At 41.9% G+C, this 23,130-nt stretch overlaps 1 protein-coding gene across 3 annotated transcripts in view; it reads right to left on the bottom strand.

Annotated features, from left to right (window-relative positions):
* The window catches only part of FAT3 (FAT atypical cadherin 3), a 670,845-nt gene that overhangs the window by 56,898 nt on the left and 590,817 nt on the right, over positions 1–23,130 (bottom strand). For all 3 annotated transcript variants that reach the window (XM_074984005.1, XM_074984012.1, XM_074984020.1), the window contains exons 18-21: positions 22,510–22,707; positions 19,217–20,015; positions 8,076–8,210; positions 7,125–7,282 (exon numbers count right to left, since the gene is read on the bottom strand). In XM_074984005.1, the coding sequence (XP_074840106.1) occupies positions 7,125–7,282; positions 8,076–8,210; positions 19,217–20,015; positions 22,510–22,707 (1,290 nt within the window). The remainder of the gene's footprint in view (positions 1–7,124; positions 7,283–8,075; positions 8,211–19,216; positions 20,016–22,509; positions 22,708–23,130) is intronic.

Genomic DNA, 23,130 nt, shown 5'->3' with positions numbered 1-23,130 from the left:
CAGCCGGACCAACCCACACAGATGTCTTGGAACCGGCTGTTGGCATCGATGAGTGCCTGCAGGACCACTGAGTGGTAGCCCTTCTGATTCACATAAGCCCCATGACTGTGCTCTGGGGCCCTGATGGCGATGTGGGTGCTGTCCAGGGCCCTTAAGCAGTTGGGGAAGCCCAGCTCTTGGAAGCTCTGCATGATGTCGTCCAGGTTCCTGACGCGGATCAACTGCCGCAGGAGCACCTTGTTGATGGCACAGATGATCTGGGGGGTGGTGAGGGGGGCACACTCATGAGTGTGGCCTGGGCTACATCCTGCACACTCAGCCCCCACCACTCCCCACCCCTGTCCCCGGCAGGGGATGCCCCACCACTCCCCTATAGGGCCCCTTGCTGGGGCGCAGCCTGCCCCCTGCTCCCTGCATGCAGTGTGGATGTGACCCGGTCACACCTTACCTCGATGAAGATGGCCCTGATGGTGGCCTTGCCCATCTCGAACTGGTGGCCGACAGATCAGAAACTGTCCGGGGTGGCCAGCTTCCATAGGGTGATGGCCACTCTTTTCTGTAGGGGGAGCGCCGGCCTCATGAGGGTGTCCTGGTGCTGGAGGAGTGGAGCAAGTCAGTGGCGCAGCTCCAGGAATGTCCCCTTGGTCATCCTGAAGTTCTGTCACCACTGGTCGTCGCCCCAGTCCTCCAGCACCAGCCGGTCCCACCAGTTGCTGCTTGTGGGGAAGCTCCACAGGCAGTGGGTGACCCAGGGGACTGGCTGGGGACATCGTGCCCTGAGGACAGCCTCTGGGAGGGCGGCTAGCAGAGTGGCCACCTAGAGCTGCTGGAGCACCCCGGCCAGGACCGCAGCCAGTGAGCTGGCCACGGCTTCAATGCTGGAGTGCTGCTGCTCAGGGTCCACGGGAGCCCGGGATGCCTGCTCTGCGCTCTTTCTCTCTCTCTATTCTCTGCCTGGGGACAGGCCTGTGGGAGGGGCCCATTAAGGGGACAGCGGGTGGCAGCTCTGGAAGGGCTCATCTGCCATGTGACCCTGCCTGTGACGCTTCCTGCCCGTGACGCTTCCTGCCCCTGCTCTTTCGAAAGAGTGCCCTGGTGTGTGTGGGCACTCTCTTTCAAATTGCGCTGGGGGCCTTTTGAAATAACGGATCGAAACTTCGGTCCCCGCTGGCGTGTGTGGACGCTCTGTTTTGAAGGGGTATCTTTCAATGTTCTGTTTCGAAAGATGTTCTTTCAAAACAGAGCTGTAGTATAGATGCACCCAGGGAGGAGTGAAGTGGCTCCACAAAAGCAGGTGAAGCAAGTTTCTCCTGCCCCCAGAGCAGGCTCTGAGTACAGGAGAAATTGTGACTCATTGGCTACGTCTACATGAGCCCCAAACTTCGAAATAGCCACGCAAATGGTCATTTTGAAGTTTACTAATGAAGCGCTGAAATGCATATTCAATGCTTCATTAGCATGCGGGCAGCCGCGGCGCTTCGAAATTGATGCGCCTCACCGCCGCGAGTCTCCTCCAGATGGGGCTCCTTTTTGAAAGGACCCCGCCTACTTCAAAGTCCCCTTATTCCCATCAGCTCATGGGAATAAAGGGACTTCGAAGTAGGCGGGGTCCTTTCGAAAAGGAGCCCCGTCGGGACGAGCCGTGCGGCGGTGAGGCGCATCAATTTCGAAGTGCCGCGGCCGCCCGCATGCTAATGAAGCATTGAATATGCATTTCAGCGCTTCATTAGTAAACTTCGAAATGACCATTTGCGTGGCCATTTCGAAGTCTGGGGCTCGTGTAGACACGGCCACTGAGTCACAATTCAGCTGTGCTCTCCCCCTGGGCTAGTGAAGCTAGGTGCTGTCTCTTACTTAGGACAAGCTGCCAAGTCAGAATCTAATTTCTGGTACTGCATTGAGATAGATGAGGAAAAGTTAAAATTTTATCTGAAGACAGTAAAAGGTAGCAAATGTTATGACAGTCAAATTAAAAGCTAGTTCTCAAGTCCAGGTTCTGCCAAGTCCCATGGCAATAGTCTTTACAACTTTGGACATGACGGGATGACTTTGGCTCAGATCTGAGCCTCTGGTGCTATTTGTACCCAAACAGTCAGGTATAAGATGTCCCATCTCATAGTAGAACCCCCTGGGATAGCCCAGTGGAGACAAATTAAAAGGTGATGCTATAGATTTATGGCAGGGCAGGCAGGGTTTCTTCAATTGGTTAATTCCTGAACAGCTGAGTGTTTCCTACCTTAGAACACAACTTCACTCACAGCCTCTCTCCTCACAGCTGCTGCATAGGCTGCATGTAAATATATATTTGGATTCACATGTTTGCCATAGCATACAAATATATACAACTCAAGACATATCGGAAAGGAGCAGAGAGGTGTAGAGGTGCTTCCCAAGGGTGAGGCAAATTGGCATGCTTCAATTGTTCCATTCAGTAAGCAAAATGAGCAGAATTAATTTTGTATATTACATTAAAATATTAGCCTCATGGGGGGTGAAGAGGGGTGGCAGGGAAGGCTGAACAGCATCCACATTTGTACATCAATACAGTAATAAAATGATCAAATGGTTCTTCTGGGACCATTGCAGGTTTCCACTGGTCTTTTGCAATTGCATACCCTGCATACAACATGGTGATTACTGATCTGTCCTGGGAAATGCTTTGTTACTGGGGTTACATTTCAGGTTCTTGTGAGTAAATGGGACAGTTGATACTCAGATTTGACTTGTTTCAACTCTAGCAACACTTGGAATTGCACCCCAAGCTTGAATCTTGTTCTATATAAGGCAATGTTGTAATAATATGTTGTTATATAAATTCACTTAACTAAGCTATGCAAAGTTTCACATTAACTGCCTAGATTGAAAAACATATGATTGCCTTGTACAATTCAACAGCTATATTTATTGCATGATAGGAACATCTGTATTTTGGGGTCTTTTAATCTTAGATTTTATAAACCAGGTAGGACTTACATGAGGATTCCCATCCAAAATGCTTTAATATTGATTAACCTCATTAGCCTTCACTAATGCTATACAAGACAAAAGAATGCATTATACAGTTCTCTGCATGAGTAATAATTCCCAGAACATAAGCAAGTCCATAACTGGGTCAGACCAAAGGTCCAGCTAACCCAGTATTCTGTCGTCCGACAGTGACCAGCGTCAGGTGCCTCAGTGGGGGTTAACTGAACAGGTAACCATCAAGTGATTCATTCCCTGTTGCTAGGGCAAATGCAACTGAACAACATCTCATTCTGCTCCCTTATCTTAAAATCAGGACGCACAGATCTGAAAGCATTTACTTTTGTAATGGCTCTCCTCTCTAAATCAAGGGATATATTGCTTCATTTGAAGCAACAAAATAAATAACACCTCTTTTATATTAATGTATTATAACTGGTAAGCTTGGATCAGGATCTCAGATAAGCACTTTGTTCAATTAAATTGCTTATTCAGTGAATAAAGACCCTGTGTAATGACTATGAAGAATTTCCATCCCTGAGATTATCGTAAGTGTATGAGTTTCTAAAATTAAGCTGGTCATTTAAACATGAAAGACCATACAGTGCTCTCATTTTTAGCAGTGGTGGTGGAAGGCCTGTTTAAAAATCAATGGTATGATATGCCTTAATTATCTTTTTTTGTGGCCTCAACAGAGTTTCATACAAAGCCTTAAAATTGGTAGCCTCAATACTGCTCCATTTTGGACACTCATATAGGGCTTGATTCTGTGATGTGCCGAGCACTCTGTCTCTTATCTAGCAAAGCACTGGAGCCTGTGCTGAAAACTAAGCATATATATAGTCTCAATGACTTCATATACATGAAAACAAGCAAATATTTCAATCCATCCTCCAAGAAGATGAAGCTAGACTATTCTCACTGGTGGCGCATGACAGAACAAAAAGCAATGGTCTCAAGATAGGAAAAAAAGCAATGGGTTTAAATTGCAGCATGGGAGGTTTAGGTTGGACATTAGGAAAAGCTTCCTAAATGTCAGCGTAGTTAAGCAGTGGAATAAATTGCCTAGGAAGGTCATGGAATCATTAAGAACAGGTTAGATAAACATCTTTCAGGGATGATATAGATGATGCTTGGTTCTGCCGTGAGTGCAGGGGACTGGACTTAAGGACCTCTTGAGGCCCCTTCCTGATTTAGTTTTCTGTGGTTCTGTAAGTTGCAGCAGGGTAGGTTTAGGTTGGGTATTAGGAGAAACTATTTCACTTGGAGGGTAGTGAAGCACTGGAATGGCTTGCATATGGAGGTAGTGGAATCTCCATCCCTATAAGCTTTTAAGGTGAGGCTTAACAAAGCCCTGGCTGTGATAATGTGTTTGAGGTTGGTCATGCATCGAGCAAGGTTTGGATTAGATGACTTCCTGAGGTTTCTTCCAACCCTAATCAACCGTGATTCTATATTTATTACAAATGGGGCTGGTAGAGCCAACTACTGTTAAGGTTGCCCAAAACTTCTCATCATAACATCCTATTTTCATTTTCTTATAAACATTACCAAAAGCCCTTCGTCCCGAACTCTAACTCAGAGCATGCACTCCCAGCTGGAGCACCCTCACCCCATCTCACACCCCAGCCTTCGGGCCACACCTGGAGCACCCCCTCCCATATTCTGAACCCATTATTTTTCTGCTCACCCTAGATCCTACAGGGCCCCACAAAATCTAATAGTCCTGACCTCCAGAAAAGTTAATCCAGCCCTCCTCCATGACTCACCTTCCTTGTGCCCTTCTTGTTCCCTTCTTCCTGCTTCTGCTCCCTCCTGAGCCCTGTCCCCCATCTTTCAAACCCATGATCCATCATGTAACCCCTGGCCTTGGTCAAACTGCCCTTTACTTCAGAGACTTGCCTGTTCATGCTACCTGTGGGCTACCAAGCTAAGTGCAACCCCCCAGCAGCTGTCAACATTTCCTCTGAGTGGCTGCCCCCCTCAACTCCCCTTCATAGGGCCCTGCCTTCTGTATTCCAATCCTATCACCTGCCAGCAGTACTGGCGGATGTGTGTGTGTGTGTGTGTGTGAAATATGTGAGTCACACCCTCTCCTGTCTTTCTCAGGCAGTGTGAGCAGAGTGCACAAGCAGCCACACAGACCGACCCCTTGCCCCTCTTCCATCCCCTGCTCCAACACCCTGGGGGCTGCTGGCAACAGTGTGTTTAAACAACCTGTTTAAAGAGCCCATGCAACTCCTCCATCCTCTTCAAGCAGCTCTTTAAACAGATGCTGCCTGATGCTTAAAGTGCTGTCTCTTTAAAATTCAGGTTCCTGTTTTGCAACATAGGGGACAATTAGCTTGTGTTTTAAAAAAGTTGGGATGCTTTCCAGGGTGCTAAAACAGGGGAGAGTCCCAGCTAACATGGGATGGATGGTCACCTTGTACAGTCATTATGAACTTCTTATGAACTATATCACTATGGAAAAAATAGAACAGGAAGAAAAAAGAATTGTGCATCCAATTCAAACTTCAAAGCTATTCTTGTTCAGTTAAACACATCTGATATTGACATATGGACAATGTCTTTGGACATTGTCCATATGGACACTAACTTCATGTCATTACTCTATGAAGATTGCGAGGCAATTTTAAATAACTGCATCAATCATACAATTTCACATATTTTTTGCTGGACACAATTTAAGCTTAACTTATTAAAACAGGTCCAAATTTATATGCTAGTCATTATTTTACAGAATCCAAAAATGTGGTAGGTCTCTTGTAAAACAAACATTAGGGCCTGTTCTATGTTACACTACTAGAATGACACCTTCAACAAAGCGCAAACTACAGCCTTATCCCACCAAAGTGAGTGCCCTACAGCACAAACATCATAACTCCAGTTGCACAAGACAGTGTAAGAGTTATCTTAGGCTACGTCTATACTACCAGATAAATTCGATTTTATTAAATTTTATGTTATAACACTGGGTTTTATAAATATCTAGATGAACTAATGTACCCCTAGAAGATACTTGGTGTACCCTCCCCCAGGGTACTTATACGCCTGGCTGAAAATCACAGCTCTATAACATGCAACACCCATGCATGCGACAGGCAACCATGATGATGAATTCAGACCAGGTCTTCCAAGCTTCATTTTTGTTGGACAAAGGACACATTTGAAAGTTCAAGTAATGGCTATGATTACATCACCAAAGGCTTAGGACTCAATTAGGTCTCACACAAGTCTGAGCTGTATTAATATTTCCCTACTCTCCCTGCCCCACACATGGCACAATACTCCTGAGTGGTTTTTTTATTAATTAAGCGTAACAGCTAACAATATATTTGTTGTACATTTAAAATTGCTATAGTTGTTTTAAAATTACCTGAACATTCACTCAACATAATTAAAAATTGCAACCACAAATAGAAAAGGTTTTGTATCATTCCTTCAACAGCTGAGTTACAGTACGTGGAAAAGACACAATCAATCACACCATTTTCATTCAAAGCCTTGAGGATTCCAGTAGCAATATTATCCACAGAAGCCGCAGAAACTGTTTATTCTTCTCACACAAGCAGCCCAACATAAATCTGGCCATTCCGTAAAACCACTTTTTAATTTAGGCAGTTCACCAAAAAAGTCAAAAGTCATGGAGACGTCATTAAATATAATAGGTGTCTCCACATAGTTCCAGACTTGTAAAAGAACAAACCTAACTTACTGATTACAGGAGCAACCAGATTCAACCATAGCAGTGCTTTTTTTTTTTTTTATTACATTAAATGTGAGTCAGGGCTGTGAGGGCGTATTTTCCAATCATACAGCTGCAAGGGGAAACTAGCCATTTCAACAAGCGTGGTTTAGAATATATGAATGGTGAGGTCTTACATCTCAAGTAGATTAGCTACAGCACCTTGTGATATATAAGACACACAATGTTCATATAAGACACAGTTCCCAATAGATCTTATCTACAACACTTATCAAGTTGCTTTTTGTTTATTGTTTTTGTTGAAATGGCTGTTCTCCCTTGTTATCACAAAACAGCTCAATCTTCATCTTCTCAACCAGAACTGAAATAAGAATAACATTCCCCAAATCAAGAGCCCAACGAGAAGCATATAATCAAAACATGAATGTGGGAAAGAGAACATTTTAATTACCTTCAGAATTATACAGGGATTTGCTCTGGTGTACATTATAATCCCATTGCTTTGCAAGGTTCGCAGACGTAGAGCCAGCTTAAATTCTTCTTTCTTGCTGTTCTCAGAAACCCGGTATTTGATGTAACTATTCCCAGCAAAGCTAAGGGAAGTGTGTCCTGAAATAGAAGATACATATTTGTTTAATGTTCTGAAATGAGCAGAGACACTTGAAATTATCCTACAATTGCAAATGAAGTTAATTACAGAATATATCCAGCTAGTGAAGAACCTTTTGAATGAAATCCATCTCTGAATGATTAAAAATTTGTCTCCATTGCAAACCACACACCTCAGATTTGGGGGGAATAATTGTCTAACACAGGGGAAAATTCAGCTCACCCTTTTCACAGAAGAAGCCCTTTTGAGTTCATTAGAACTATCGACAGGTACCAGGTGAGAAGGATTTAGCTCTAACAAAGCACTAAAAAAAATCAGAGTTCCTTATAAATCAGCAACTTCTGGTTTGAGTTTGCTTCAGGACCCTGGTTTCTGGGTGGTTACAATAAATTGAACAAAATTTACACAGTTGCAGAAACATGCCATTCAAGATAGTATGGTATTCTTATCACAAAAATTCCAAACTTCATGAATGCTACTAAGAAGCAAAACCTTAAGGTAATAGCCTATGTCTTGTAACGGATCCCAAAGAGCTTTGCTGCTAGCAGGGCCATAGCCAATGATAACAGTTCTCTAGAAAGAACTGACTTCTCAAATGCCACCTGGTTTGGGGCATCATCCTGATGAGATTCACCCCAATGAGAGTTGCGTTTGCAGAATCCTGAGAGAAGCTGTGCATATACAGCTCCCATTGAGTTCAACAGCAACTCTCTGTATGACGATACCACAGAGACACTCCTCATATAAAAAATCACATTTTTTTCCTGGTTACTCCTCTGGCAGAATCTGCACCTGAACATTCTCCAAGCTTCCCTGGTGGGCACTGGCAGATGAACGGCCTTCGACTAGCTTCATATCCCACGCACTGCATGTCCCCTGGACATGGCTTCTCCATACAGGGATCGTTGGACCCAGGGCACAGCCCTCCTATGATCAGTTAAAACACACAGTTAAGAATACCATGGAAAACACATGCTTTGGCAACAAGAAGCAAAAAGAGACTTAAAAATTGTTAAATAAATATAAACCCAGACTGTAAACTTCCTGTGACATGGATGTCCTTTGAATAAGCATATGTAATACGGCTTGCACCATGGGGTGCAGGTCCTTCACTGGAAACTTCAGTGTTGCCCTAAGACAAATCACTAAACAATAATAAACAATTATGACCAATACAAGTCTATTACATTACTTGTATCACAATGGCTTTGACAATGTTTTCATTCCAAGCTCCCTCTCTGGCGAGGATCCAGAGATGACCCATCAAATACATTACATCTTCCTTCTGCCTTGCCTAAAGTCTGAGCTGTGCTTTGGGCATGGAGAGTTCTAGGCCCGAAGGATGAAATAGCCACCCGCAGGGAGCCGTGCAAGGAGAGCCCCTTGTGCAGCTGATAATGATGTATCCTCACACTTCAAACTAGCAAACTGATCACGGAGCAGAGGACCCATTTGCTGAGATTCCATTGTTCTTCCTCTATCTCCTAGAGGCTACCAGAAATGGAAAGCAATCCCAATAAGATGGATTCTGCATACACTGCCAGCAACCACAGATCCTGCTCCCTCTTCCTCCCAAATGTGGCTGCATAAATTCCACTACATCTGGGATCCTGGACATACAAGGAGGAGTGGACAGGATTTTCTGTCTTTGAAGTTAAACATTATCCTGAAAAAGATTCAGGGTGCAGAAATTTTTTAAATTAAAAATAATCAGATGCGCTAATTTAAATTATGTATTTTTTAAGACAGGAGGCATTTAACATTCTGAATAGTTCGCTTCAACTTACACACTTAAACTGGTCAAAATAATCTTTAAAATATTCAAACTGCATTTAATACTTAGAGAAGTGTAAATGGCTCACAATTATTTAAACTTTGAAAAGTCATGACAGCTGGTGCTCAACAGTACTTTCATAAGGTTTTGACCAGGTTTGCCAACATGGGACATAATTTTCATCTGACCTGTACCCATGAAAGTCTCCTGCTGACGGCAGGGGTGAGTTTGGAGGCAGAAATGAGCCCATGATTTCTAAGCCTTGCTTAAAATATTTTTGTACAACACAGGCACTGCAAGTACATCAAAAAAAAAATCCCTAAATATATGAAACAAACTCAGATGGCTACTAAGGGCTTGATTTAAAGCTGATGGAAATCAGTGGAAAGATCCAGTTGAATTTAATGTATTTTGGATCACAGCTTTATTTTAAATTCTTTTTAACAGCCCTTACACTCATATATATTTAGATTATCTCAGTCTGATAAGGCCTATAAACCAAATGCAAATAACCAGCTACCCTTTCAGCCCATTTTATCAACCCTCAAATACTTCTAGAAAATGACACTTTCTTTTTTAGTAACCCCACAGAAATGCAAAGGGAATTAATATACACTGGGCAAGCTCTGCCCTTGGATGAGTTTCTGGGACGTTCTAGGGGAATACATGTGGTTGTGCAGAGTTGTAAAACAGCATGTCTGCCTATGCTTTGATTTCTTTGCTTCCGTTGATTTGTATCCAGGGTTTGAACAAAGAGGGCCAGTGGTGGGGGATGGATCAGCACTTTCTTTTCTGACAAAACATATGTTAACGCCTGTCAGAGCAGATTTAAGAACAGAAGAGTCCCCTTTTACTACATTTTTGCTTTTCCTGCTTTGTGTCCCAACCTTAATGACATTTGTACATGTGTATCATTACTGAGCATATTTTTTGTAGAGTGGATAAAGAAAGTAAAGAATTTGTAATAAGGCAATCCTACCTCTAGCAGTTATGAAAGAGACTATATTACAGCTAATATGCTTCTGTAGAAGCCAAGCACAGCTCAGACTAAGCACAGCTCAGATTACCTGGGACTGTAGGTATTTTTGGGAAACAGAAAAATTATTACTGTTGTTTTTGAAGCAGATATAATCGCCTATAAATATGGCAAAGTCTATGCTTGAAGTGCAACACAGCCAGTTTAGTCTTAATATTTCCCCTTCCTTTGTCAAATATTTGTTTGACAGATGTATGCAGTAAATGATATAAAATGATGCATCTTTATTAATCAGTGTAATGCAAAATAATAAAGAAAACATCTGTGTAAGCAGGGAAGTGCCTTCTTCACCACCAAACTGGTTAAATAAAAAATATTATTTTGCCTACCTAGTCTCTGAGGCATAATAATAGTAATATATTATCACTTTCCAGCTCCTATAGACACCAATAGGGAGGAAATCAACAGGCTTCCTGGAAATTTAATTTAATAGAGTTTTACAGAAAATATTGTAAAATTACAGAATTTAACTGAAAACACAATGTTTTCCACAGGCGCTTTTATTTTCTTAAATAATGATCTTATAGAATTTTAAAGAAGAGACATAATTCTCTAGAGAGAATGGTTTTATAGAAAGATAATAATTTACTGTTCAATTCCCTCAGCTATTTCAATTCTTGCTAATGATTCTTGTTAGTGTGTGCTCAATATGCACAGTATACCTGTTTTTTGAATACACACAAACCTTACAGAAGGCAGTAATTTAAGTGGCCCTCTCTGTAGCTGACAAATAGACAAGTAATTTGGGTAAAAGCTCCAGAGCTTATGAACATGCTGAGCTCCTGAGATTTCAGAATGTGGCACTGTACATTTTCTCAAACCTTTAACCTTTGATTAAAATCTCTGACATTAAGCAATAAATCAATACTTGGCTTCTCTATCAGTCTTTGCTGCTTTTTAGCTGATTCTAACTCTTGATTTGTAGCTAAGATTCATCATTCCACCATCCAAAGGTATATGGAAAGAATCCAATATATTTACCACCACTGTAAGGACGTAAGCTTACCCTGGCAGACCAAGAATGGTTCTTTTAGGTAAACTACAAGCAAATCAACTTTGTATTCATTCCACCATCCAAAGGTATATGGAAAGAATCCAATATATTTACCACCACTGTAGGGGCGTAAGCTTACCCTGGCAGACCAAGAATGGTTCTTTTAGGTAAACTACAAGCAAATCAACTTTGTATTCATTCCACTGCAGGTGGATTTCATAGCTCTGACAGAAGTTTTAAAATATTCAAACCTGGGAGAATAACTATTTTATGCCTATCTCTATGGTTATAGTGCCTTGAGCTACAAATAGTGCACTATTACATTGCTTTAGCTAACATGAATTTTCAGGAAGATTAAATAACCACAGAGTAAAACTGTAAAATAATTCAAAGATATGATATTCACTGTCAAAGATTTACAGCCAGAGTTGAAATACCATAATTTAGATAGATGGGACATTTCCACTCTCAAGTCCAGCATTTTTACTATTCTTTATAATCTTTCCAAAAGGGATTCAACAACATGTGTTAGGATTGATTCCCCCCCACCCCAACTTGGCAAATCCCCAAAATCCACAGCATTCCTGTTGAACTCTTGCTGGTATTCTAAAGCTGTTTCCAAGAAGATATTTTACAAATATGTGAGGCTAAGGTAAACCAGTGAATGTCAGGAAATTTTGGGAAAGGTCTGCTTGATTTTGACTGATGATCTCTGTTTATTGATCTAGAAAGAGAAAAAAAATCTATTCCTGAACCCCTGCCTGTATGATGAAAAAGAAAATACTTTCGTGCTCCTAAATGAAGCAATCCCTTCATCCCTGTACATCTAAGCAAGAATCAGCCCAGACCACACATCCCCTTTGCAGTGTTGCCAGACGTCCGTGTTTGGTGTTATTTTAAAATTCCAGATCCTGGAGGGATACACAGGCTTACCTAACAATCTCAGATTTCATTTTAAAAAAGTAAGTGTTTAAGTCTCTTAGTTGCAGAGGAAAATCTGAATGTGACTCCTCACGGCTGCAAGTACCAGAAGGCAACTAAAAGCCCTTCATGACTTAAGGCAATCTCATGACTTTGGGGGTGGCGAGTGTCTGACATGTTGAATGTTTAGGCATGGCCATACTGCAGTTGTACACTTGGATTAGGGTGACCACGTTGCTTTGTCTTTTCTAACATAACTGGGAATTAGTCCCACTGTGACTAGAACTAGCTGGGATGTCTGACTACATCTGCCTGCTCCAAATTTTCTCCCGCTCCTTCCAGTCTGCAGCAATTTCAATTCTACCTGTCCTTATTTGCCTCACACACCTTTGTGCTTCATTCCTCATGTTGTAAACCAACTCTCTGCAACATCCCCACCTCAATGCCCCGAGAATCAACAGCAGCGTCTATTCATTCATACCCATCATATGACACATACGAATCGATATCTCCTATAGCAATATTTCCCAAGTTTATTTGGCCATGGAACCCTTTTTAACTCAAAAGAACTTCTAATAACAGTCTTATATATGGCTTAGCCCTTCTCAGCCCCAAACCCGCCTCCCCCCCATGATTAACCTGCCCCGGACCCAAACCAGGCCCTGGGACTAACCCACCCACCCAAAAAGGCCCCCAGCCTAACTCCTCCTGAACAAACTCCGTCCAAGTTAGTTCCTCCTGTTAGCTCATCCAGCATGGCGGATGAACCTATCTTAGTCCCAGCTGCTCCTCCGACTCAACTCCTGAGGGCCCGACTTCATTGTCTGCCCTATGGCAAAGCGAGAGGCCATCTGCAGCCAATAAAAGGCGAGGACAACTCAGGAACTGCAGGACCTGTGTGGCTCCACTTCCAAATGGTCTTTGGCTCCCCTTACCCTGCCCCCACTGTGCAAGTGCTGGCTACTTTGTGAGTGAGGGGCTCTCTGCGGCTCCCTGCCCTGCTGTTGCTAAAATAATAGAACTATGTTCAGTTGGTTTAACAGCCAAATCCCTCCAGCCACCCTACCAGCTGTCAAACTAATTAAATTTAGTTTTACTGTTTCAGTGGGGACAGGGCAGCAGCCACAGAGGAATCAGTGGTGGCAATGCCCGGAGCCACAAATGACTCCTTAGAGCCACATGTGACTCTGGAGCTGCAGGTTGCTGACCTCTGATCATTTTCTTGCAGAACCCTTATTTTCACTTATGGAACCCTGGGGTTCTGCAGAACACCATTTGGGAAACACCGTCCTACAGCATACAACCAAGTGACAATTCCTTTCTTCCTCTTAAAATCATGCCCCTTTTGTTCCACAGATAAATCTTTCTCATACTATATCTCTCCTATAGTTTGATTCTTCTGATACCTTGAGCGTCACAGAATTCTGAAAGGTGACTCTTCCTGATCCAGGAGTGGAAGAAGGCTTCCAGAAGAAGAGCTGTATTCTTTCATTTTTGGATCAAAAGACCACATTTGTGTGGATGTGCTGTGTGTTCTTTCAAAAAAGAGCCTGGTCTTTTGAAAGGAATGGCTAGTGTAGACACGGCCCAAGAAACACCTCTTAAAATACTATTACAAGAATCAACAATAATTTTTACCTTATTTAAGCTGCAAAAAACTTTCTAAGATTGGAGAACTGAAAACTTTTAAATGAAGAGGAGTGCTTGGATTTTAAAAACAATTTCATATTCCATCAAACTGTAATGAAGTTGAAAGAATATTTTAGAAAATGGATCAAATAAAAAGAAACAGCTAAAGCCAGCTTTGAAAATTATCTGATGCTTTCATCCACAAAAACGAAAAAGGCAATGAAAGAAATGTTGCATATTCATTAAACAGATTATATATTCAGGAGCTGAAGGTGTTACTTAAGCCAACCCTGAAGGATTCTAGACAATGAAAGGGTGACAGCAACTAACTCTGAATCTAAACAAGGCAGTGTTTTCCAGTAAATTCATAAAAATAGGACGTAGAGGCATATAAAGAGACTTCAGAGTGATACCCCTCACATGCAAACCCCTCATCTGTGTAATTTTATCTAAAACTTTGCTCTTCTGTCTTTAATAGTAAAATTACCATAATTAACATATGTGCTTATTTTGGTTGGTCTTGTTCATGGTGTCCCCTCAGATACCTAAAAGAACTTATCTGACTTAGCAGTGGGAGTCACAACTGTAGCATGGTAATCAGAGAAAAAATTAGCAAGAGCTAGCTTACCGTTTCTCTAAAATAAGTATTTCTGGTAATGTTTAAAATAAAATTATGTGACCTCCAATGGTGACCCCCACCGTGTACCACACAATGTGTTCTGCTCCTTGGAAAAATCAGACAACTTTTATTTAATATCTAGGTGCAGATGGAATGGGAAGATATTATCAGCTTCTCTCATTCAGTCTTCTTAGCTGTAATACCAGGATGGCTTAACAAGGGGCAGAATCTGTGGGATGCATGGGAGCGAGGGGGGTCTTGTGAAGGAATGTGAATGACCAGAGAGTGGGAATCTGGAAACTTTGATATGCGGATTTGACTTCAATGGGTGTAGGACTGGACCCAGCTGACCCAACATGAGAGGCACTGAGCACCTCTTAGCAAGTGCAGTGTGCTCTCAACTCAATGGGACCTGAAGGGGCAAAGGCCCTCCCAAAATTGGGCCCTTTTATTTATTAGTGGCAGAGGATCTCAATACATTATATTACGTCTGTCTTCCTTCAGGGTGTCAGCAGAATGGACAGTGCGTAGCTCCTACAAGACCTCAAACCTGGATTCTTTCTTTCCTTCCAAACATTTAGATTTTGGTACACGACAGAAGAATCTATTCCTGCCTCTTCATAGATGCAGCTGATATAGACATGAGACTTTGCACTTCAACAGAACTCTTTTGGGCACAGTGTTTGCAGGCTTTCTGAGCGTTAAGTCAGAACCATATTCAATCCTCTCCCTAACAGAAATATGTTTGTAACCCACAGTTGCAAAAACTGCCTACTAAAATGCAAAGTGTGCCTCTCTTGACAGTTCCTTAATTAGGAACAAGAAACGGGATTGTGAACAAGATGTTAATGGAGAAATTGGTTCTAACAAAACTAACTCAGCTTCCCCCTAAAATTAAATCCAAACCAAATCTTTTCTTTTTTTTTTTTTTAATGGATAATGTCACACACGTTAAAATTTTTGCTTCTGAAACCCATCAAAAGATCACGGGAATGGTGGTCATCCCAGTCTTTTCCACATGACTTGAAGCAAAAATGCCAGCAATCTCGGAAGCTAGCTTGTTAGTGCAAGATTTTTTTAATTATTGACTCTAAAATTTCAGACTGAAACAGATGAACTTTTGGACTTTATGCTACCTGAACTGAGCTGCTAATGTTTAAAAGGTCACAAATTACCTGCTTTAATAGTCTCTCAGCATATTGATGTTAGATAGCTCAGTTTGCTCATAAAGGTAAACTACATTATGCACAGCTGGCATGCATAATTTGTGCAGATTTGTGACATCTGCCAGTGGGAATCACATTCCAAGTCTGATACATATTTCAAGAATGTGTGAATTATCTCAAAGTCAGGCTTTCTGAGTTATAACTGAATCTGATCAGTAAAAACATATGCATTATTTTAATGGGTTTGTCATGTTTCAATCTATCAATATTTATTGGCCTAGATCATTAAACTGCTCTGGAAATAAATATAATACAACACTCATTCTGCTGAATGTATCTTGCCAAAGTGATCATGTTAAAGGAACCATGAGGAAATTCATCCCAGTATTTTGTGTGCTATTTTTTCACTTGCTGTATTTATATGCAAATAAATATGCAGACACGCACATTATGCTTTACCATCCAGAACACATGCATAAGGAAAGAGTAATTAAAAGAGCTATTTACAGTTTGCTTTAACCTAAAAAGAATGAAGCAGGTTCATTTTCTTCAAGTATCTGAAGGAAGCAAATGCCCCTGAAATTAAAAGTTAGCTGCTTGGGGTGGTAAACGAGGGGTATGGTTAGCAATAATGGAATGAAATTAAGAATAGGAAAGCAAACTATCAGGAGAAAATTCCTGTCAGTGACATCTATCAGTCTCCCAAGATAGGTATGGATTCCCCTATTGATTGGTACAATTAAAACTAGACTTGACAAAGAGAGTTTCAAGATAGTACTGAAACTACTCTAGCTCAGGAGTCGGCAACAAAGTAGCAAGAAGAGCCATTTTTTTCCAATTCAATAAAAAACTCAATACTTCAAGAGTCACAATGCATGTAAATATGTCCTTAATAGTCCTTAATAAATAACATCAATAACAATACTTTTTGTAATCTCTGTTTTAAGAACAGCGCGCACAATGATTTGTAACGTGATTCATGTTTACTGCAGGATGTTCACATTTTACATATTTCTACTTCCACACAATTTACATGTGTGCTTGTACCACTATCTTCCTGACTTTCACTCCTGAACATTCTCTCTCTCTGGAGGACATTGACGGAGTTATACAGTGTTTTAAGATTCCACATTATTTGTTATTATAGATATAAGTTGTTTGGTTTTGGGCTTTTAGACATTCACAGTTTATCAAAAATAATCAGGAGTTTTTTTGTTTTTTTTTAACTTTGCAATTACAGTGTTGACAGCCGCAAAGAATTCCTTAAAGAGCCACATGCCCTCCGGAGCCGTGGGTTGCAGATCCCTGCTCTAGATCAGCTACAACATAGCTTCCTATTAAATCCAGGGCTAAAGCAGGGAAAGATCTCTCCACAAGCCCTGAAGTTGCTGGGAATGGTGGGGAGGAGGGTTGGGAAGGGTTGCCTCTCCCCACTGGCCCCAGCACAGAGCTGCCATGGTTGGCAGATGGGAGACCCTCCCTGCTGACCTCAGCATGGAGCTGCCAGGGATGGGTGGGGCCGGCCACAGCATGGAGCTGCTGCAGCCAGTGGTGGGGGTGTCTCCCTCACTGGTCTCAGCAGGGAGCTGCCCAGGTGAGCCCATGCCCCAGCCCCTGTCCCACCTTGAGCCTTACCCCCAGCTCTGAGCCCTCATCAGTGGCCCTACCCAAAACCCCACACACCCAGTCCAGAGCTTCTACCTTCTTTTGCACCCCAAACCCAAGCCTGGAGCCTGTACCTCCAGCCAGAGCCATTGCACCCCGACCTCTGTCCCAATCCTGAGCCCCTCAACCATAGCCCCACCCCAAATCTGCACCCCCAGCCAGAGCCATTGCACCCCTACCCTCTGTCCCAATTCTGAGCTCCTCAATGCAAGACCAAACTAGAGCCCACACCATCACTGCAGCCCTCAGACCCCTACATCCCAACCCTCTGCTCTAGGCCTGAGCCCCGTCAGGCACTCAGCACCCTTTAGCCCCACTCCCACCACATGACTTTTGTTAGGAGAACCAACATGAAGGCGATGTTTCGCACATCTCTTCTGTGTCACACATCACCCCCATACTGCTGCGCATTACAAAATTCATTGTGCTCAGGGGTGGGAAATAGAGGGAACATTGGTCAGTGGCTGTCAAATTGTACCTTGAGACCCCAAAGTGTGGTTAATAGGGTTGGCTCAGACCTGCTGCAGCCTGGGTCAGAAGCCAAAGCCCTACCACTGAAGTCAGAGTCAGTTTACAGGCCACCCCGCATCTAAAGCTGAAGGCTCTGGCATTCAGCTGTGCCCCACCCATGGCAGCAGGGCTTATGGGGCCTCAGACCTGTCCTGTCCTGAGTTGTGTAGCAATTTTTATTATCAGAAGGGGGGGGTCCTGGGTCATGGTTGAATGAAGTCTGAGATTCCCTGATATAGGTAACAGTCTTGCACTAGCGTGGGGTGTGGGCTAGAAGATATTGTAGCACTGTTTCAGTCTATTCTATTAAAGTCTTGACTGCACAGCTTTGTATAGCTGCTAAGAGCAGGGACTGCCGCAACACGCATCTAAAGCCGTTTCCAGCACTTAACATGATCATTTAACAATCAGCCAGGCAAATATTTGGCCCTTAAATGGGTATAAAAGATTTTATCACTGGCACTTTACTTACAAGCCCTATTATCTCCCCTCTGCAGGACTCATGCCGCTTGGCTCAAGTTCCAGGCACTGGGGCCTTCTCACCTTCCCTGTGAAGTCCAAGGTAAGATACTCATTGACAGTTAATGGGAGGAAGAGCAAACCCTTAAGGAGCCCAGACTGCTGGACTGAAGATTTTCCCTATAGGTCTAAGGATAAATGTGGTACACAGTCATTACAGGCCACTTTCTTTGCTAATCTGTTGCAGCTCCTTGATTTCACAAGAGTTTTGTCCATTAACAGTAGCAGAAGGTCCTGTATGGCGTACGTGTGTGTGGGGGGGGGGGTGTCAAAACTCCTTTCTTGTCATGTATTGATTTTTACAGGAGTTTTTATTTCACTCTTGAACCAAGTGGAATGAGGAAATAACTGGGCAAACAGAAGGAACGATCTATTATTATAACTGCTTGAGGTTTTTTTTACCTAGTATACAGAAGCAGAAGGAAAATGTGGAACCTAGTGAATATGTTGTATGTTCCTGTTTGAAATCCCTTCCTAACTGTGGAACAATTTCATGAACCAAGCTCACAGAGGTTAAAACAAAAACTAACCACACAAAAAAAAATGCTTACACCTGGATGTCTGAAAGTAGGTCAACAGGTCAGAAGAACTACTTGCTCCCAATTACTTAATGAAATACTTGATTGGTTTTCATTCCCTTCACCCACCCATCTACTCTCCCTCCCTTCCCCCACCCCTAAAGAAAAAGGCTCTGCCACCTTTGTCAGTTAAGTCAGAGATCATCCTCACTTGTAAAATGCTTTGCACAGTCTGTAAAGCCTCACCGGGCAGCTTCTAACATGACCACACTTCATGTACATTTTAAGTGCTGTCACAGATTGGGTGGAAAAACATTGCTGAAGGTTTGTTGATGGGTCTGATTTCTATGCCTCCAGAAAAGTGGTCCTTATCACAGCAGGTGAAAGTTCACCATGTTCCATTTACAACAATAAATATGAACAATTCTTAACCAGACTCAGAAATCAATTCCCGCCGTGCATTTGCCAAATGCTCCTTAACTAAATGAATTGAACTGCTCCTTCCAATCTGCATCAGAGAAATAAAAACTACCCTAACTCATAAGGTGGGACGACTGAGGGTGACGAGGAAGTAGCACTCACCATTACATGTGCAGCGTACATTTCTGTAGAAACGGGGACACACAAAACTAATTCGTGCTGTGCTATAGGTCATCAAGGAATGGGAATCAATAGACAGGCTTTGTTCACAGTGCTGCTCCTGACAATCCAGTCCAGAACAATTCTTCTCCACAATAGCCAAGATGTGAATCGCATTTTCTAAGTGTCTCCTTGCATTGCTAAGCTTCTGAATCAAATAAGCAGGCTTGTAGAATCCACTGTTGTGCATCTGAACCGCGAACAGCATGTCGAGCTGACTGGTCCCAGCTACAGGCTGAATACTGATAATGTGCAGGCTGTCTTGTTTCTGTGAGACTACGGCGTTTCGCAAGGTGCGCCTGAAACCATGCATGTGGAGCCCCACAAAATCTTCAGGGGAAACGTTCTCAAATCGGATGGTGACTGTGTTCTGCAGCATTTCTTGTACCAGCTGCTCCACATGGACTATGACATCGATGGGCACTTGGAACCGGCCATCGCTGACTGAAACATTTAGTATGTACTTGCCATTATCTAGCCCTCCCAGGGCAATGATCTTGCCATCATGGCTGTTCACCTTGAACAGACTTTTCTGCTCTGACTTCAGGGTGTAAGTGAGAACATCATACACATCTTGATCTGTGGCATGAATCTTCCCAATGACACCACCGGGAAAGTCATCTTCCATGGTGACTATAAAGATCTCCAGTGGAATGGCTGTGGGTTTGTGAATGCTTTCTTCTATAACACGCACTTGAATGTAAGCATGGGACACCTGTTGAGGCTTCCCTGAATCTTTTGCCTATTTAATTGGGAAAGAACAAGTAAACACGTAAATCACAGTTAATAATAGCAAATCCTCACTCTTTCTCCTTCTTCCTACTAGTATATTAATATTGTCTTGCATCTTGAGACTTTTACAAAGAACTTCACAAGCATATTTACTGCTATATATATACACAGGAACAACTTGCACCCACACTGCAGTGCTGCCATATCTGATGTGGAATATAAATGAAGGGAAATGAAGAAAACTACATGTACGTGAACAGCTGGGGAAATACACAGGAAGACTCAAATGAAACCAGAATACCACCAATAGAACTCTAGTATGCAATGAGCTGTTTAATTACCACAAATGGTCATTTTTCTTTTAATTTTAATCCTACTCCCATTTGAATGATGGCTACTTCTGAGCATATAATGGAGTTTTGTTTCAGTACTAAGTGAAAGACAGTGCCACCCAGGGAATCTTCAAGAGCATTTTCTGCAGCGGCTGGGCATGCTTCAGAAGTTCCCAATCCACCTTGACCCTGCTTAGCATATAGGGATCTTCAACAGTTAGGGCATTTTTAACATTGTTTTCTGTATTGCTTTATCTAAATCACTCAAAAAACATGCTTGAAATAGCGAAATTTTATCACCCTCCGAAAATGAAATAAGATGCATGGTCTATTTCTAACAAAAAAATATTAGAGCAGAACTGAGTTTCAACAGCTGAGTCTGTGACCCAGAGCACATATGATAACATCATTTGCACTTTTTATGGAGCGTATTAGAGCAGGTTTGACAAAAAACTCAAGGCCCTCCTGACAAAAGGCTCTGCAAACTTGGATCAATGTCACTTTCCTGCAGTAATAAAAATGTTCCCTTCAACTTTGCTATTAAGATTTACTACTCATTCTAAAGGGGAACAGAACAAAAGAACACAGATCTGCCACTTGATCTGAAGCTCTTTATTGGAGAATTGAATGTGGTTGTAAAAATCAACAAGGAAAAAGAAAAAATACAAACTGCTAATAAGAATTACGTTTATATTTTTAAACAGAGGAGTGGATGTGGAGCGCCTCTGCAAATTACTTCTTCTTACCCCGAATAAGGCTGTAAAACCAAGAAGATAATTTTGTTCACCTGTACTGCCTCCAAATTTAATTTAAAAAAGAAAACAACAAAGGGAGACTAGTTGTAGAGGGGAGAGACAGGCTCTTCCCAAGGGTGCCCTGACATGTCAGACATGCTGATGAGGTTCAAACACTCCAACATTAAATAATGGTTTAATTGTAGAATCCTTTAAATAAGAAAGGAATGGAAAGGATCTATAAAGCCTTCAAAAGTCAGCCTTCATATTTTTCTACACATTCTGATATGTTTTGCACTGCGATGCTGGTGTTTTATTCCATTTACATCACTGTGAGTGGTATGCAGCTAAAATTGCAGCCATGTTTCAACTGTATACACTATTTATGACCACAGCACAACTTTGCTTTGAAAACTTCTTTTGGCCTGAAAACTGGAAGTTTTATAATGGAGGTTGAGGAAAGGGTTTATTTTTTCCCTAAAAGGCTCAAATATAATTGGTTTCAGTGCTTATGAGTTTTCGGTCATTAAAACAATAACCACCACCATCACCACACAGCTTGTAATTTTAACTGTCATAAGATTACTTTGAGTTCTTTTAGCTCAGAGCTAACACAACCCCTTAAGACTTTCCATAGCATCACATCTCCTTACATAGGCTATATTTAAAGAAATTAAATAGAACAAGTCCGGGGCAGAAGCCTGTATTTTTGGAGTTATGGAACTAGATTCTTTTTCCATTGCTGTCTGTGTGGGTCAGACTTGTGCATTTGTTACAATGATTTGCTGTAGAATGACACCCAACTTTTTCCCCATGAAGAGAAACAGACAATATACTAGAATTAGATGTTGCAAAAATCACTCTGATTAAGAATCAGAGGGGTAGCCGTGTTAAGAAGCTTCTCAGTAATGACTTCTAATATTAGTTCTGGGTTCACCTCCCTTATAAACTAAACAAACCTAGAAAATGTTCATGAATTCTCGGTCTGTTTCTGCCAATGTATTGCTGCATTTATGGACTTTGGAACTGATGTGATTTCCTTCCCCACAATCATATTTTGTTGTTGCTCTTTTTGCTATTTGTTTATACATGCAGAAAGTAGTTTTTTCTCCTGGATAGTCTATTCCTCTACTTTTCTTCTTTAGCTTTATAAAAACAAATGAAAATCTTCACGTATAGGCTTGCAAGTCACAAATCCCATTCCATACAAATACAATCAGTAAGGTGGCTGGTTCCTGATTTATACAAAATTGGGTTTGTGAGCAGTGAAGGAAATGTGCTGTTTTGTGCATTGTATACTGCAATGCATTATATTGACTCATTGAATAAAATCACTTAAAACCAAAACCAAGAGGCAACATAAAAATGGGCAAAAATGAGATGACACTAAGAGAGTTTTCTTGGCTTGTGCTGAGGTGCAATAATAATAAAGCCATACCTGCACGCAGAGCACATATTCAGTTGCTACCATGTGCTTGAAGATAACTGCAGATCTCAAAACTCCATGTGGGTCCAGCATAAATTCCTCCTCTTCATTGCCAGTCAGAATAGTGAAGGTAAAGGGGGGGCCATTGTGAAAAGAATCGTTGTCTGTCACTACCAGCTGCAAAATGCTTGTGCCCACTGGTTTATTCTCCTTTATGCATATACACCATGTATAAAGAGAGATTACAGTGATATATCTTAACAATGTTACAACTGCAGTTATCTATTTTAAAAATGATATTGTTAAAATAACATTAAAAATACACCAGCAAATGGATTTACATTCCTGCACACTGTGCTCCTGATGCAACACAAGTGACTTGGTGGGAAGCACAAATGTGACTGAGAGCAAAATTTGACACAGCTTCTCTACTGAGGTGTCCAGGCTTGGTTCTGGTTTTTAACCACTATTGTATCTATTTCACATTACCATGTACACATTGAATAGCGGAAGAAAACTTTAAACTCTTGTCTGCTCATCATCTAGCTTAGGTTTGGACTACCACAGCTGGATTTGGCAGGATCAGCTTGCATGCACCATGGTGATGTTGTGCTCTGCTAGCCAGAACATTTA

Source organism: Carettochelys insculpta, chromosome 1 (assembly GCF_033958435.1).
Source record: "Carettochelys insculpta isolate YL-2023 chromosome 1, ASM3395843v1, whole genome shotgun sequence".
In the NCBI taxonomy this organism is placed as follows: Eukaryota; Metazoa; Chordata; order Testudines; family Carettochelyidae; genus Carettochelys; species Carettochelys insculpta.
Note: the sequence above shows the minus strand (reverse complement) of the source record. Positions and strands in the feature narration are given on the sequence as shown.